General features: G+C 34.2%; 2 protein-coding genes across 4 annotated transcripts in view; one reads left to right on the top strand and one right to left on the bottom strand.

The window, feature by feature from the left end:
* GALNTL6 (polypeptide N-acetylgalactosaminyltransferase like 6) overlaps positions 1-19,204 on the bottom strand; it is a 1,222,748-nt gene that overhangs the window by 647,994 nt on the left and 555,550 nt on the right. The gene's annotated exons all lie outside the window — the stretch shown is intronic.
* On the top strand, positions 13,252-13,710 carry LOC112624629 (ubiquitin-conjugating enzyme E2 N-like). Its single transcript, XM_025385426.1, has one exon. It carries the CDS (start codon positions 13,252-13,254, stop codon positions 13,708-13,710), a length of 459 nt encoding a protein of 152 aa, XP_025241211.1.

Genomic DNA, 19,204 nt, shown 5'->3' with positions numbered 1-19,204 from the left:
ATTAACTTGTCATTTACATTAGGTATATCTCCTAATACTATCCCTCCCTCCTCCCCCCACCCCACGACAGGCCCCAGTGTGTGATGTTCCCCTTCCTGTGTGCAAGTGTTCTCTTGGTTCAATTCCCACCTATGAGTGAGAACATGCGGTGTTTGGTTTTTTGTCCTTGTGATAGTTTGCTGAGAATGATGGTTTCCAGCTTCATCCATGTCCCTGCAAAGGACATGAACTCATCCTTTTTTATGGCTGCATAGTATTCCATGGTGTATATGTGCCACATCTTCTTAATACAGTCTATCATTGATAGACATTTGGCTTTGTTACAAATCTTTGCTATTGTGAATAGTGCCACAATAGAATCTACAAAGAACTGAAACAAATTTATAAGAAAAAAACAAACCCATCAAAAAGTGGGTGAAGGATAGACACTTCTCAGAAGAAGACATTTATGCAGCCGGCCATCAGAGAAATGCAAATCAAAACCACAGTGAGATACCATCTCACAACAGTTAGAATGGTGATCATCAAAAAGTCCGGAAACAACAGGTGCTGAAGAGGATGTAGAGAAAGAGGAACACTTTTACACTGTTAGTGGGACTGTAAACTAGTTCAACCATTGTGGAAGACAGTGTGGCAGTTCCTCAAGGATCTAGAACTAGAAATACCATTTGGCCCAGCCATCCCATTACTGGGTATATACCCAAAGGATTATAAATCATGCTGCTATAAAGACACATGCACACGTATGTTTATTGTGTCCCGGTTTCTTAACAGGGCTCTGACTGGTTCAAGTCTGCAGCCTGGGAGTCATGGACCCCTGATAAATAGTCACCCTCATTTGATGTATGGGAAAACAAAGGTGGAGAGAACTTGCTCCTTCTCAAAAGTCAAAAACCCAGTAAGCTAAGCAGTAGAGATTCAAATCCACAAAACCTGACACCAGAACCAGACAATTTTTAGTGTATTATTTTGTATCTGCAAAAGCAAGAAACACAGATGTTTTATACAAATTTGTTCATTAAAAGCAGGTATGTTTTTCTCTTCAAGAAAAACTTTCAGCCAGAGCAACTCTTTCTTTAAATACTGCAAATCGGCCAGGAATGGTGGCTTGTGCCTACAATCCCAGTACTTTGGGAGACAGAGGAAGGAGGATCCCTTGAGGCCACAGAGCGAGACTGCTCTATATTTAAAAAAAAAAAAAAAAAAAAAAAAGAATAAGAAATACTTTAAATACTTCTGAGAGAAGTTTTTACTTCTCTAAGAGAAACTGAAGATCTAACATTTTATATTTTTTCAAAGCTTAATTTGTCTTGATAGTGTAATGAGAATGTTTCTAAAAATTCTGGTATGTGTAAGGAACAATTTTTAATTAAAATAACTATTTAGGCCGGGTGTGGTGGCTCATGTCTGTAATCCCAGCACTTTGGGAGGCCCAGGTGAGCAGATCACCTGAGCTCAGGAGTTTGAGACCAGCCTGACCAATACGGTGACACTCTGTCTCTACTAAAAATAAGAAAATTAGCTGGGTGTGGTGGCATGCATCCGTAATCTCAGCTACTCGGGAGGCTGAGGCAGGAGAATCGCTTGAACCCGGGAGGCAGAGTTTGCAGTGAGCCGAGATCATGCCACTGCATTCCAGCCTGGGCAACAGAGCAAGGCTCCATCTCGAAAAAATAAATAAATAAATAAATAAATAAAAATAAAACTATTTAAAGTTTTTTGAGATAAAAAGTTGAGTAGCATTATCTTATTTTACTCACTATTGTGTCCTTTCAATCAATATTGGAAATCAATTGGAAAAGGAACTTATTTTTGTTCCTTTAAGGCTTTATAAAGTGAAATTCTTGAAATTATTACATATTCCCTCTGTCTAGTAATAGGCAATGTGCATTATCTGATGAGTCAATACAAAATCCTTTCTACGTGTTTGGCAAAACAAAGTTCACAAACAAACAGTAGTAAGAGGTCAGTTGTTTAGAAATTATGTTTGTCATCTTACAAACATTCCCAGTGTCACCAGAAGCTTCTTAGTTGTTGCTATGGTTTGAATGTGTCCCTCCAAAATTCAGATGTTAAAATGTAATGGCCAATTTGATGGTACTAACAGGGACCTGCCTTTAAGAGGTAATCAAGTCATAAAGCCTCCTCCACTTGTGAATGAGATTAAAGCCCTTATGAAGGAGGCTTCTGAGCCAGGCATAGTGGTTCACACCTGTAATATCAGCTCCTCCAGAGCCTGAGGTGAGAGGATTGCTTTAGCCCAAGAGTTCAAGGCAGCAGGGAGTTATGATCATGACACGGACTTTCAGCTCTGGGCAAAAGAGCAAGACCCCATCTCTATTAAAAAGAAAAAGAAAAAGAATAGAAGTGGCTTCTCACAGTGTTCATCCCTCTTGCTCTTCTTTCTGCAAGGTGAGGACACAGTGTTCCTCTCCTCTCATAGACGCTCTTCAAGGAACTGTCTTGAAAGCAGAGACCAGACCCTCAGCAGACAGCAAATATGCTGCCACCTAGATCCTGGACTTTCCAGCTTTCAGAACTGTGAGGAATAAATTTATATTCCTTATAAATTATTTAGTCTATGGTATTTTGTTATAGCAGCACAAATGGACCAAGACAGTTGCCCACATCCACAATGATATTGAGCTTATTGAAATTTGAATATGATGGTTCTCATTTACCTAGTCTATAAATTAGTTTTTAACACTGAAGTAATTTAACTCATTTAAAATATACATAATATTGACTTGTTTTTAACACAATTAACCACTTTTCTTCTCTATTCTTTTTTTTCATAAGAGTGCTTTAACTCACTGTATGACTTGTTTAGGAATGCCAACATTTCTGATTTACATGCCCTATTTGTAATCAAAGCTCCTAGGAGCCTCAGTGTAAAGTCTTTCTGCATTTTTATCTTACTCTTTGTTTAAATTTAACACTACTAATTAAGCCTTTTTGCTTTATGCGTCTCATTTGAACAAAACATCGCATTTTAAGTCATAATTATACTTATTATTTCCAGAAATATAGTAGTCCCCCCTTATCCAGGAGGGATATGTATCAAGACCCCCAGTGGATATCCAAAACCATAGACAGCACTGAATTTGTATAAACTATGCTTTTCTAACTGATAACTGAGATGACTACTAAGTGGCTATTGGGCAGGTAGCACATGCTGCATAGACATGCTGGACAAAGGGATGATTCATATCCTGGGTAAGACTGAGCAGGTAGTTGTGAGATTTTATCACACTACTCAGAGTGGTACATAATTTAAAACTTATGAATTGTTTATTTCTGAAATTTTCCATTTAATATTTTCAGACTGCCAATGACTGTGGGTAACTCAAACTGCAGAGAGCACAAGCATGAGTACGGGAGCATTACTGTAACATGGCTTTTGTTCCGTTAATCAAATTTTAAATAGTCCATAGCGGCTCTATTTCATAAACAATCCATGATCACCCAAGAGTATGTTAAAAGCATCAATTGCAAACATAGCTATTAGATTACAACATTTGAAAAATAAATCAATTTTTAAAATATTAAACGACAGGCCCCTAAAATGTTTTATGTTATTTTCTTTGGGTTAAAAAGGTAGTGACCTTTATTTTGCTAAAGGAAATTTAAATAATAAGTGATAAATAAAATTAAAATTGCAGAAATTGCTCCATCGACAGTTTTTTGCATTCAACTACAATACAAAAGTGAGAAAGTACATCATTCATCACTTCCAGGCAATCTGTCATACAGTGTGGATCTGTCACTAAATTAAATTCAAATGGTCAAATGGAAACATAAAGCTATAATTTTTAAAGAAAAACTAGCAAGTGTTATTTTTTAAAATCATGAACTAAAGGAATTTTCTTTTTTAGTAATAGGTATTTCTAAACTAAGGTAGTTTTATTGTCTTCCAGCAGCCCTTTACTCAACTAATTTGATATATTACAGTGAGAAAATATTAAGCATATAAAAAGCTATCTATCCACCATCTGGGTTTGTCAAATACTGTTATGTAAGTCATATTTGTTTTACATAATTTTTTTTATTGATTAAGAAATAAAACTTAACATAAAGCTGAAGACTGAAGCCATGTAGTTCTCTATGATTTTATTTACCTCCTACCTTCCTCAGATGCAGCCAATATACTGAGCTTGGATTTTAGCATTACCTTATGTGTTGTATGTATCTACTCATTTTATTTCAATTGCTACATAAACAGAACTTATTACAATTTTCAACTGAACTTTTATTTACATTTACTACTTAATTTCTACCCTTTTAATAAATATGCATTCCCATAATTTCTGCAATAAGTCTTGGAAGAATTTGACCACTCATTAATCTTTTGAAAGAAGAAAATTACTGATTTGTTGAAATGCACCACTGAGTACTTCTTTTCTACATCAATGATTTCTACTCTAATTATATCTTTCCTTTTCTCTCTCTCTTTTTTTCTGCTGTTATTTTTAAAACATTTTGAATTAGACATAGTTAATAAATTTTATCCCAGTTGGGAAACATTTAATACATTAACTTTTATTACTAAATGTGTCAGAAAAACTTTCAAATATGTATTAAAATAGGAAGTAGGTAGAGATGTCTTATTCCATACAATCCTAAAGAATTTCATGTGAACAAAACTAAAATGTAGGTCATAGTTCCTGAAATTATGTCTTGTCTAATAAAAACATATAATGATACATTTCTAAATTTTAAATTTGGAGGATTTTTAAAAACTAACTGTAAGCTATTAGAAATGTTAGGAATTAGAAAAAACAAGAAAATAAAGTTCACCAAAAATATAGATACAGATATATAGATATAGCACAGCTTTTCTGGTTACTTATTTTTAAATAACTAATAATATAGATCATGATTTCATTTTTTGGGTGGGTATGTCATGTAAGTATGCTACCCACTACCCCCCGAAGCAGGTTGCTAACACTAAATATAGTGTGCATAAAATTAGATATCCTACATAGGAGGTAGGTTATTTCCTCAAATTTTTTTCTCATCAACATTATGGTTTTAGTACTAGGACACGGGCATCTCTTTTAACAGATGAACATGAATTCCAGAAAGTAGTCTAATGGGGAACGGATACACTAATACAGCAAATTACAATTTAGTTGAAGCAGATAAAATGCTAAAGCCAAATCTCAGTGAAATAAGCTAGGTTGCATTTGAAAAGACCTCCGTTTGAATATGTAACGTCTCTTGGATGTTGAAGTAAATACCTTACCAAGGTTACTGTAATTTTCTAAATAACTTTCCTAATAAATGTCTTTATTCTTGCGCAAAAATACTTTCTGTGGCTCACATATGTAAATTTTATCTTACACTAAAAGAACCACCAAAATGAAGATTAGCAACTTTGAAGTGACAACTAGAATTGATTCAAATATTCAAAGCACTAGAGCATGGCGTTCTATGATTTTAAATTGACTAATATATGGTATTTCTAAAACAAATGAACAACTAGAACAACAGCAGACAGATGCTCCATCTATGTTAAACTCTCCTACTGTACTCACGAATCTTAAAGCCAAGTGGCTGAGCTCATGAGCTCTCGAACAAACAAAACTGGGGCTAAGTACTATACTGGGATGTTAAAATAGGATTTATCTGTTAAAAATGGTGATAACAAAGTAAAACTTAGATTTGTTAGGAGAAATAAAACACAGAGGACATAAAAATCCTGCCTATTTTGATCGTATTCAACATGCAAATAAATAACTATACTTTGTGATGAAAGGTATGACTGCTTTAAAAGCGGTACATTTGTATTAGATTGTGGAGAAAAAATGTATTTGAGAGGAAAGTAATGTTTACAGTAAAGACGAAGTTTGAAGAACAAATAGAAGTTGTTTGAAAATGTCACAGAATGAGGATACAGCATGAGCAAAAAAACAGAGGCAGGATAGCTAAAACAATGTTCAGTAATAGGAAGAACATTTTAGTTTATAAAAACTGAAGGAAATGTAGACTTGGCAGAAGAAGGTGAAGAGAGAGGGGACAAGACCATGGACTGCTTAGAGAGGAGTTGAAGAAATAATTACCAATATATCCTAAATTTGATTAAAAAGTCAATCTACATATAAAAGAAACTCAGTGAATTATAAGTAAGAAAAACTGAGAGTCACATTTAGACAAATCATATACAAACTGTAAAAGATAAAGACAAAAAAAGAAGATAAAAAGCAGTAAGAGAAAATGACTCATTGGGTATAAGGTATCTTCAGTAAGATTAACAGCTGACTTCTAATCCAAAAGGACAGAGTTCAGGAGGTAGTAGCATATTCAAAGTATAAGAAGAAAATAAAGTCAACCAAAAAGTTTATATTCAGAAAATCAATTTTTCAAAAATGAAAGCGAAAATAAAATATTCTCAAATAAACAAAAACTTAGTGATTTCATTCCTGGCATATCTGTACTACAGAAAATACCAAAGAAAGAAACTTTAGGTTGAAATGAAAAGACAATAGATAAAAACGTGCCTTCACAGGAAAAAATAAAAGGGACTATTATTAAAGATTACTACATAGGTGGTATGAAGTACATGTCTGTGTACACTCTGCTCCAAATTCTGTGTTGAAACCATACTCCCATGGAATGGTATTTGGAGGTGGGCCTTTGGGGAGGTAATAATATTATGAGGGTGGGGCCCTCAGAATGGTATTAGTACCTGTGATAATCAACTTTGGCTGTCAACTTGACTGGATTAAAATATACACAGATAGTTGGTAAAACGTTAATTATTCTTAATGCTTCAGTAGGCTTTGAGCCTATCTCTCCTCTGCTGAAAAGGAAACTCAGATGATTTGGCATTTGATTAGAATGATTGGGATTCTCCAGGTGTATCTATGAGGGTACTTCTGGAGTAGACTGTCCTTTGAGTTGGTAGGTTGAGTGGTGAAGATCTGCCTTCAATGTGGGTAGAAACTATCCAACTGGCTGGGAGCAAGATTATAATGAAAAAGCAGAGGGTAAATTTTTCTCCCTCTTCTGGAAATGGGACATGCTTCCTCTGTCTGTGGATGTCAGAACTCCAGATTCTCCAGCCTTTGGACTCTGAAACTTGAACTAGCAATTGAGTTACTCCATTGGCTTCCCTGGTTCTGAGGCTTTCAGACTTAGGCTGAGCCATAATGCTTACTTCTCTGGTTCTCCAGCTTGCAGCTTATCATGGAACTTCTCAATCTCCATAATTGAGTGAGAGAATTGCCCTAATAAATCCCTTCTCACCTCTCTCTCTCTTTCTCTCTCTCCCTTTCCCTGTTATAATCAGGTTATAATGATGGTTATAATCATTCTGTCTCTCTGAAGAATGATTATAACAATATTCTTATGAAGAGACAAGAGAGAGCTTGCTTCCTGTCGTTCTGCTCTCTACCATGTGAGGGTATAATGAGAAGATGGTCATCTTAAAACCAGAGAAAGTGTCTTTTCCAGACATTAGATCTGCCAGTACTTTGATCTTGGACTTTCCAGACTCCAGAACTGTGAAAAAATATGTATGCTCTTTAGGCCACTCAGTCTATGTATTTTTGTTATAGCGGTCTGAATTGATTAAGGCAATACGTAAATATAAAAATTATTATCAATTTCTGTATTTGCATTAAATTTTGTATTTTGTATTTTTGTAATTTTTTAATTCTCCTATCTGATTTAAAAGGCATTGAATAAAGCTATAATTATAAAACTGTGTTTTTCAGCTTATATAATGAATAAAGATACAATTTGGGATTAAATAATAGCACAATGCAGGAGTACACAGAAGAAAGCTCTTTTATAGCAAATTTTTGTATAATATTGACTTTAGTTGATACTAATGTGAACTAGATTGTTTTAAGTTAATTGTAATTTCTACTACAACCTTTGGAAAAAAAATAGATATATTTGCGTGTGTGTATAAACAATAAATGTAATAAATAGTACACTTCAAATATGTATATGTAACCCAAGAAAAAACAGTAATGGAGGAATAGAGGAACAAAGAAGCAAAAGATAAGTTAAAAATAAATAATGTACAAATTATATCTTACCAGTAATTACATTAAAAGTCAATTAAGTAATTAAGTAAAACTCCAATGAAAAGGAAGACTTTGGAAGAATGGATTTTATAAAAATGATCCAATGATATTTCGTCCACAAGATTCAAAGACACAATAGGTTGACGGTAAAAAGACAAAAATGAGATAAACTGTACAAACAGTAACTGGGAGCTGTTATCGATATTTTAAAAAATAGACTGTAAAACAAAAACTGATATAAAAGCAAAATATATATATATATATTTTATAATGAAAAAAGGGTCAATTATTCAGGAAGATATAACAAGTATAAATACATTTGAATCCCAGGAAAAAGTCTCAAAGTACACACAGCAAAAACTAAGAAAACTGAAGGACTAATTGACAATTCAGTGATAAACACTGAAGATTTCAATGTTGCACTTCCAACAATGAATAGAACAATTAGGCAGGAGATCATGAAGAAAACAGAAGACTTAAACAGCACTAGGTACCATGTATAACCATAATCTATAGAATATGCAATCACAGCAGAATATATTAAGACATTCTTGTCAGGTACTCATGAGTGCCTTGATAAACCATATGCTAGGCTATAAAACATACCTCGATAAATTTAAAAGGTATTAAATAGTTCATCATCTCTTCTGCAAACACAACACAATTAAAAACAAAAATCAATAACAGAAGAATAATTAGAAAACTTAAACATGTATGAAAATTAAAGAACACACTTCTAAATAACCAATAGGTAAAACACACACACACAAAAAATTACAACATAATTTACATGAGTGAAAGTAAAAACACAACACAACAAACCTTAGCCAGTCATAGTGGCCCATGCCTATAATTTCAGTTACTCAGAGGTTGAAACAGAAGGAACAACTGAGCCCAGGAGTTCAAGGTCAGGCTGAGCAACATAGTGAGGCCCTCCCTCTAATAAAATGAACAAATGTTTGGGGATGCAGCTAAAGCATTCTGTAAAGGGAAATTTATGTTTGTAAATGCCAGTATAAAACAAGAAGAATTTCAAATCAATAACCTAACCTTCAATCTAAAGAAACTAGAAAAAGTAAAAATGCAAGCTAAACACAAAGCAATGAGAAAGAAGGAAATAACAGCATTAAGAGTGGAAATTAATGAATAGACAGTAGAAAAAAAATAAAGAAAACCAATAAAACCAAAAGTTTAACAAAATTGCCACACTTTTAGCTAGATGAAACAAGATGAAATGAGAGAAAATGCAAATTACTAAATCAGGAATGAAAAAAGCAGCATTGTTACTGACTTCAGTGAAATTAAAAAAAAAAAATTAAGAGGGAATACTATGGACTATTGTGCTCTTGCAAATTAGATAACCTAGATTAAAAGGATAAATTTTTAGATAAACACAAACTACCAAAACTGACTCAAGAATAGATAAAAAATCTGGAAAGGTCTATAACAAGTAAAGAGATTGAAACGGGAATTAGGAAAACTACCCACGGTGAAAAGTTTGGACCCTACCTCACTTCACTTGCTTCACTGATGCACTCTATGAAACATTTAATTAATACCAGTTTTTAACAAACTCTTGCAAAAAGTAGAAAAGGAAGGAAAACTTTGAACTTATTCTATGTATTACCTTGATACCAAAACCAGACAACTATCACAAGAGGAAAAAAAACTATCCATTAACATCTCTAATAAATACACACATAAAAATCCTCAACAAAATACTAACAAACCAAATGCAGACCCATATTTAATGACTTACACTCCATTGCCTAGTGGTTACTACACTAGGAATGCAAGGTTGATATAACATTCAAAAATCAATCAATATAACACATCATATCAATAAAGGACAAAAACTACATGAGCATTTTCATAGAAGTAGAAAAGTATTTGACAAATCTATCATCCTTACATGATAAAAGCTTTCAAGAAATAAGAATAGAAGGGAACTGCTGAACCTGATCAAAAGCATCTACCAAATAGAAGAGAACTTCCTAAACTTGATTATCCACAGCTAATATCACACTTTAGCAGGAAAGATGCTTTCCATCTTAGATCAGAAATAAGACAAGGATGTCTGCTCTCACCTTTGTATTCAACATTGTCCTGTAGATTCTAGCCAGGACAATTAGGCAAGGAAAGCAAGTAAGTATTCAGATTGGAAAGAGGTAAAATCATGACTACTCACAGATAGCATGCTCTTGTATATAGAGACTCCTGAGAACTTCACACAAAAATTAGAACTAATAATTCCAGCAAGATTGCAGAATTCGAAGTCAATATCCAAAATCAATTGGATGTCTATACATTAGTAATGAAAAATATAAAAATGAAATGAAGAAAATAATTTTATTTATAATAGCACAAAAAGCAATTACTTATAAATAAATTTAACAAAAGTTAAATAATTGTACACTGAAGACTACAAAATTTTGTTGAAAAAATTATAGAAAATCTAAATAAATGAAAAGAACTGGAAGACAATATTGTTAAGATGGCAATACTCTCCAATTTGGTACACAGATTCAATGCAATGTCTACCAAAAAAATCAATTACTTTTTTCTAAAAAATTTGACAAGCTGATCCTAAAATATATATGAGAATGTAATAGCTCCAGAATAGCCAAAGTAACATTTAAAAAGAATATCAAAGTTGGAAGATTCATACTTCCTGATAACCAGATTTATTACAGAACTATAATAATGCAATGTGTACTAACATAAGAACAGACAAATGAATAGAATTGAGCATCCAGAAATATAGCTTACATTTATGATCATTTGATTTTAGATTTGAATTCCAAAAATATTTAATGGGGAAATAACAGTCTTTCAAAAATTGTGTGAAAATAGTCTTTTCACAATGACCTTTTCATCCCAATTATGTGTTGAAAAGAAGAGTCTTTTCAATGTTCTTCAGGCAAAGAATTTATTTGGACCCTCTACTTCACATAGTAGGCAAAAGTGAACCTCAAGCGGATTTAAACCTAAGTGTAAAAGCCAAAATTACAAAACTTTTAGAAGAGAGAACATAGGAGAAACTTTTCACAAAGTTTTGTTAGGCAACGATTGCTTAGACATAACATCAAAAACATTTAGAAAACTGAACTTTATCAAAATTTTAAATTAGTGTATTAAAGGACACATAAATGAAAAAACAATATACACAGTAGAAGAATATGCTTAAAAATTATATATTTGATATATTACTTTTACTCAGAATATATTAAGATTTATTACAACTCAACAATGAAAGAACAAGTTAAAAAATAGGCAAAAGGTTGGAGTACATATTTCTCCCAAAAAGAAAGACAAAAGACTGATGAGTACATAAAACAATGCTCAACATCATTATTCATTAGGTAAATGTAAATCAAAACCTCAATGAGATACTACCTCACACCTAATAGAATAATAAAACTTAAAAAAATAAGACAATATCGGCCGGGTGTCGTGGCTCATGCCTGTAATCTCAGCACTTTGGTAGGCCAAAGCGGGTGGATCACCTGAGGTTAGGAGCTTGAGACCAGCCTTGCCAACACAGTGAAAACCCCTGTCTCTACTAAAACTCCAAAAATTAGCCAGGCGTGGTGGTTGGCCTGTAGTCCCAGCTACTTTGGAGGCTGAGGCAAGAGAATCGCTTGAAGCCAGGAGGTGGACGTTGCAGTGAGCCAAGATTGTGCCATTGCACTCCACCTAGCCCGGGCAACAAGAGCGACACTCCATCTCAAAAAAAAAAAAAAGGAAACAATGAAAATATCCAGTGTAGATGAAAACATGAAAAAAATGGAAATTCTCATAAATTTCTAGTTTTAAAATGAAGCAGTCATTTTGCAAAGCTGTTTGGCCGGTCCTCAAAATATTACACATGAAGTTACCATACACTGCAGCAATTTGACTCCTAAGTATATACCCAAGTGGAATACAAATATCTGTCTTTATAATCACTGACACATCAATGTTCATGTTTGCATTGTTGATAATAGTCAAAATGTGGAAACAATCTAAATGTCCATCGACTGATGAACCAATAAACATAGATGTGATATATCCATATCATATTTCATTATTGTTATAGCTCATAAAAAGGAATTAAATATTGATACATGCTACTAAACGAACTAACTTCAGAATAACATAATAAAGGAAAAAAGAAAGTCACAAAAGACTACCTATTTAATCATTCCATTTATATAAAGTCTCCAGAACAGGCAAATCGAAAGAGACAGAAGGTAGATTACTGGTTACCAGAAAACCGGGAGTAGGGAGGAATGGTAGTGACTGTTCTTGGGTGTGAGGTTCCTTTGGGGGTTGATGAAAATATTATACAATTGGATAGTGATGATGGTTGCACAACTCCATAAATATTCTAAAAACCTCTGAATTGTACACTTTACATGGTCAATTTCATGCTATGTGAATTATATATCAACAAGCTTTTCATTACAAAAAGAAAAATGGAAATAGCTTTAAAGGAGATAATAATTTGTATTTCATCCAAAGCACAGGTCTTAACTTCTTTGCCCAAAATTCTGGCAGAAAATAACAAATAATAAAAAATAAGTATAATCTTCACAGGAATTTTTAAAGGTTTATTCCACTTCACTTTATTGTTTTGTTACAATGCCTTCATCAAAATGCAGGAATTCATAAAGCTTGCCTGATAGAGGGCAGTTGAATAAAATTCACAGTTCAAAGTATGACAGGAGCACAAACTGTTAAAATAACATTCAGATTTATCAGATTATCTCTTTAATGTAACTGTTATAGAAATAAATTTATTTTCACACAAAACAAAATTTATTCTCATTATCATTCTATTGCAAAAAGGAAAAGGAATAAACAATCTGACAAGCTGAAAAATCAGCAAAGCAACTGAAATTACTTTAAGGATAACATGTTCTAAATGTCTATTGTAATAAACAAAACAAAAAAATTCAATATGACTATATTAGAGTGTCTCTTCCCTTTCATGGTAAATTATATGGAATATGTTTTCAGATTTCAATTACATTTTTAAAGCTTTAAAGAAAGAGCTCTTCTTTGTTGTTCTGAAATACCATTAAAATAGATTACTTACGTTAATTGATGCATATTAAACAGTGACAACCTTTTTTTTTTTTTTTCCTACTAAAGTGTATATCTTTGTACATTAAAAACAAGGATATATAAACTAGAAGTTAGAGACCAGAGGCCCAACTTGGGACCTGACAGGATGGCTGGGCTGCCCCGCAGGATCATCAAGGAAACCCAGTCTTTGCTGGCAGAACCAGTTCCTGGCATCAAAGCAGAACCATATGAGAGCAACACCCATTATTTTCATGTGGTCATTGCCGGCCCCTGGGATTCCCCCTTTGAGGGAAGGACTTTCAAACTTGAACTATTTCTTCCAGAAGAATACCCAATGGCAGCCCCGAAAGTGCACTTCATGACCAAAGTTTGTCATCCTAATGTAGACAAGTTGGGGAGAATATGTTTAGATATTTTGAAAGGTAAGTGTTCCCCAGCCCTGCAGATCCACACAGTTCTGCTATTGATCCAGGCCTTGTTAAATGCTCCCAATCCAGATGATTCATTAGCAAATTATATAGAGGAGCAGTGGAAGACCAACGAAGCCCAAGCCATAGAAACTGGTAGAGCAGGGACTAGGCTATCTGCCATTAATAATATTTAAATTGATCCGATCATCAAGTATGCATCACTTCTCTTGTTCTGCCAAGACTTCTTTCTTTTGGTTTGCATTTAATGGGCCCAGTCTTAGAAACATTACAGAATAAAAGCCCAGACTTCTTCAGTCATTTGGTGATGAAATGCACGTTAGCAAATCTATGTCTTGTCCTGATTCACTGTTGTAAGGTATGAGCAGAGGCCAGAAGTGTCATCTGGACTGTTGGGAAACGTTTAAAACAGTGGCCCCTCTCTGCTTTTATTCATTTCCCCAATCCTAGTTTAAGTGTAAAGCACTGTGAATTAAGGTAGTTGTCAGGTTAGCTGCAGGGGCATGGGTGTTCTTCATTTTATTTTGTTTTATTTTTTGAGGGAGGAGGTGGTTTTATTTTAATTTATGAGCTCCTTTCCCACTTTTTTGGTGATCTAATTGCATTGGTTACAAACAGCTAACCAGTTCTTTAGAATATGTTCCCTAGCCAGGTCTAACTTTATTTAGATGCTGAAGATGGACAAACTTGATTGTTTGAACCAGAATGGGAAAGTTAAACAAACATCACAGCTCTCAATAATAACACTATGACTTTGCTGTCAAGTATAGATGACCCCTTTCAAAAAAAGTTTGTGACCATTTTGTATGGCTTGTCTGGAAACTTCTGTAAATCTTATATTTGAGTAAAATATTTTTTGTTATTCTAAAAAATAAGTGAAAATAAAAATAAACTAAAAACTAAATCCCACCAGAATAATATAGATCTTAGACTGATTCCTTCTGGTGTTGAATATTTAAGGGAATTACATAAAATCTTGAACATAAAACACTTAATAAAATGCATTTCTATACTCATTTTCATAAAAATAAAATATAAACATCAACTTCATCCAGTTTTTAATGTATAGTCTCTCAAAAATATACTTCTCAAAAATTTTGGCTTATAATGGGTACATGTTATAAATCAATGTACATGCAGTATATTTCTTCACATTGTATATTATTATTATTGATAATTTATGATATTACTCAGCAGTAAAGTTCTAGGATAAAAGAAAAACTTCTTGAGTATTAACTATAAATTATAATAATCTTTATTCATCTGAATATATATCAATTTTTTAAAAAACAACAAAACCAAACACCTTTCTAATTTATCTCAAAGTGTGGTTAATTTGAATTCCATCAAATCACTGGCATTTCAGTAATCGCGTGTTTAGTTTCCTGTATTTTTAAGATAAATACACAATTAGTGTTATCGAATTAATTAACATTAATTTTGTGTTTAACTGTTTCCAACTAAACAGTTTGGAAACATCTTTTTGGTAATATCTTTTCACCCTCCCAGCAACCTTTCTGATGCTGGTAACGTGATTGTATTTCTTTTTCTGAACATGGAAGTAGAGGCTGAAGCAAGGTCCTTTTCTCTTGACTCGGCTTCCCTGCTTTCAAGCATCAGGGTCTATGCCTGAGGATTCTCCTTGGGCTCTGGAACTGTCAAGTGTTGCTTTCACATGCAACAAGGAGTTATTTAAGAACTATAACTTCCATATTAGAACTCTTTATTAGAATATCATACAGCAGATAATTCAGGCAGCTCTTTTGGTTAAAGGTAACTGGAAAAGTATCATAGTCACAGCACTTGACAACATCCTTGCTGTTTTAGATGAGCTTTGTGATCTGTTACGTTGGAACTATCTCTAGACCTGTTTATATGAGAGATCAGCAGAGCTTAAAGGTGATGTGAGGTATTGAAAACTTATTGGTGGACCACAAAACCACTGCAAGTTTAGAAGGTTCCAGATTAATATTCTACCATTATTTGTTTTTTGTTGTTGTTGTTTGTTTTGAGATGGAGTCTCGCAGTGCTGCCGGGGCTGGAGTGCAATGGCGCAATCTTGGCTCACTGCAACCTCCGCCTCCCAGGTTCATGCAATTCTCTTGCCTCAGCCTCCCGAGTAGCAGGGATTACAAGCACACACCACCACACCCGGCTAATTTTTTTGTATTTTTAGTGGAGACGGGGTTTTACTATGTTGGCCAGACTAGTTTTGAACTCCTGATCTCGTCATCCGCCTGCCTTGGCCTCCCAAAGTTCTGGGATTACAGGCGTGAGCCACTGTGTCCTGCCAATATTCTACTTTTATAATAAGTATTTATAGATACTATTTCCCTGGTATTTTTTAAAGTTTCATAATAAAAGACAAAAGAATTTTTGAGACACATTTTGAGTATCATTTCATGTCTTCAGTTAATACTGAATAAAAATTTAAAAACTAGTATTTATCATTTTGTGGAGCATTATGGGTATTGCCAATCAAGGCTTAAAAGTCTGGAGTATAGTAAATTTACATTAACCTTAGGAGCAATGTTCATGAGACACATACATATTTTTCTCTCAAAAGATTAAGTTTCTTTGGAAGAATACATATGTGCAGTAAGTTTTATATAGTATAGCTTCATTCATGAGGACATTATTTGGTTTATTTGTAGATGTACAAAATGATAAACCTACCTGCATTATTAATAGGTCCATTAAAAAATTAACACAATTCCTACCTTAATTTCCAACACATGACAGAACTGAGATATTCTAAAAACTAGAAGTAAATGAGATTAATTAAGCCATATTCAATGCCAGATAGAACTATATTTACATGAACTTTTTTTACATGGCTTAAAACAATTTTTCCAACACAGACTGTATACAGAAATTCAAATAAGAAGAAGATTACATTATTGGCTACATGGAGTTATCAGTACCACCTCAAAAAAACAGGTCTGTCTAGGGGCTTTATGAAGGCATTCATTATCTTGGTAAATGTATCAAAAGTATGCCTGAGCCATGCAACTTCTGAAACCCGATGTGTCAGCAGATCTCGGCAAAAGACTCAAGTTAATCACGAATGAAGGCAAATATATGGAAATGAAACTGCTTCCACCCTCGTAAGCAACCTTTTTCATCCTTGTAGGAAGACCAACATGGGAAGGAAGTAACCAGCATATCTGTGAGTTAACATAGAAACAAATGCCAGCGAGATCAAAATACGTGATGCCTATGTGAACACTCTCCCTCCCCACTACTTCTATTTTCTGTTTACACTTAAATTTATATAAAGAAAAGACACGCCTCTCTGCTTACACTCAGGTATGCCATCTCACAGGTTTGGGGACCACCACCACTCTTTCAAAGTGCTTTGCACATTCCTGCTAGGATTCATGGGGTATTCATTTTATAACTGAAATCTCAGAAGCTAATTCTAATTCCTTGAGGGAAACCCTAAGAAAAATACACAAGTGATGTTACCTAACTAAATAGCATTAATTTTGTGCTTACCTGTTTACAGACTAAAAAGGTGATATTCTTTCATCCTCCCAGCAACTTCTGAATGCTGGTAGTATTATTATATTCACTTTTTTTGGACAAGAAAATAGTCAAAGTCTGAGTCAAAGTCTCTTTTCACTGACTCAGTGAAATCTGAGTGTATTCAGACAGACATATCTTTTTCTCTTACAATAAATTTAATTGTAAGAGAAAAATATCAAGGTTGGGGGAGGGGAGGAGGACAATTATTCACACAGACGTGTAGTGTTTTGATCTCTCTGGTATTTGTTTCTATTTGTTAACTCAAAAACAGGCTGGTTATTTTTTCCCATGTTGATCTTACTACAAGGATGTCAGTGTTCATGTACTGAGTATGTACTTAAGGAGGCCTATCATAAGTCTCTTCAATTCATCTATGTTTGGCAATTAGTCAGGTAACATCTGAAGGTGACAAGGCACTACTATTTTAATTCCAGTAGAAGGAATACAATTATTATATATCTTATATAAAATGACAAAAATATGTCAATGTGGTGATTACAAATGAAATTATTTATTTACATTCCTAAACTTACATTGAGATGGACAGAACTACTTTTTTAGTTTGTATTTATATAGATCTATACAGATTTGTCAGATACAGAAAATAAAAAAACGGGAAACTGGTTCAATTAAACATTTTTTCTGAAATTCAGATTTAACTAATGAACTGTTTTTAATCTGTCAACCAGATCTATATAAAAATGTGTCAGAAAACTATTTTTTGATAAATGGCAAAAACTATGTAGTTTTTGATATTATCTTTAGTAATACAGAATGTGGAAATATGACCTTTGGTAATATAAAGTGAGGAAAAAGAACATTACAAAGTCTCTCATAAGCTATAACCACCACCAAAACACATGCTGTCAAATTATCTAATTCATATCTTCTACCAGCAGGTTTCAAGTTAAAATGAATGCAGATGAATTGCTGCTTTTTACAGTTATATAAGGCTTATCTCATTTTTTTTTTTTTGACAGGGTCTGCACATAACAAAGGTCTTAATGGAAGTTGAAATTGTCTTCAATTATACCAGATGTCTAAAGGTGGGTCAGCCTAGCTTTTTAAGCTCTTAAAATGTCTCTGATTTTTGTCAAGGTTACCAAATTAACAGAACTCTAGGACCTTTTGTCCTTACGTAAAAGTTAAATCTTGGAGGCTCACACTACATACATTTTGATTTTTTTTTTTTTTTTTTTTTTTAGATTTCCCATATTAGGTTTGGAGATAAACTCACAACTTTATAAGAAGGGCTCTGAAGATAAGGCAAGGACTGAAGCTGAGGTCCCTTGCAGTCATGAGTGCTAAGGGAGTATGGTCTCTGATTTCAGAAATGGAAGGAAAGTTTATTTTCATCTATGATTCATTAATTTATTTAGCAAATATTAATTATTAATTAAGCATCCTGACAGAGCAGAAGCATCGCCATCTTGGACAAGAACCATGATTTTAAAGTTCCCCTTGATCAAAAAACTGCCTAATCCAACCAAAAGGGCATCAGCCTAATGGCTAATGTCAGCATGACTGTGAACCACAAGTGACATCTCCAACCAGAAACACTCCAATTTTAAGATAAACGCTTCCCCAACCAGAGACATGACAGTCCCGAGATAACCTCCCCTCTGACCAGAGAGATGTCAGCCCCGAGATAACCTCCCCCCTGACCACAGACATTCCAACCCCACAATAAACTTCTCCTCCACACAGAAAAATTGCAAGCCTGTGATAAGCTCTCGCCCTAAACTCTTAAATACTTAAATACTCTTAGTCTTTTTGGTGGGGGGATGGAGTCTCGCTCTGTCCTCCAGGCTGGAGTACAGTGGCGTGATCTCAGTTCAGTGCAAGCTCCGCCTCCGGGGTTCAGGCCATTCTCCTGCTTCAGCCTCGCGAGTAGTTGGGACTATAGGCGCCCGCCACCATGCCCGGCTAATTTTTTGTATTTTTATAGAGACAGGGTTTCACTGTGTTAGCCAGGATGGTCTCTATCTCCTAACCTCGTGATCCGCCTGCCTCGGCTTCCCAAAGTGCTGGGATTACAGGCGTGAGCCACCGCGCCGGGCCTAATAGTCTTTAAGGGAGCGTGCTCCTGACTGACATTGGCCAGAAGCCCCTCTCAGGTTTATTCTCCAAAATAAACCTGTC

The sequence above is a fragment of the Theropithecus gelada genome, chromosome 5, assembly GCF_003255815.1.
Source record: "Theropithecus gelada isolate Dixy chromosome 5, Tgel_1.0, whole genome shotgun sequence".
NCBI classification, from domain to species: domain Eukaryota; kingdom Metazoa; phylum Chordata; class Mammalia; order Primates; family Cercopithecidae; genus Theropithecus; species Theropithecus gelada.
The sequence above is the reverse complement of the archived record's forward strand: the minus strand, read 5'-3'. Positions and strand labels throughout refer to the sequence as shown.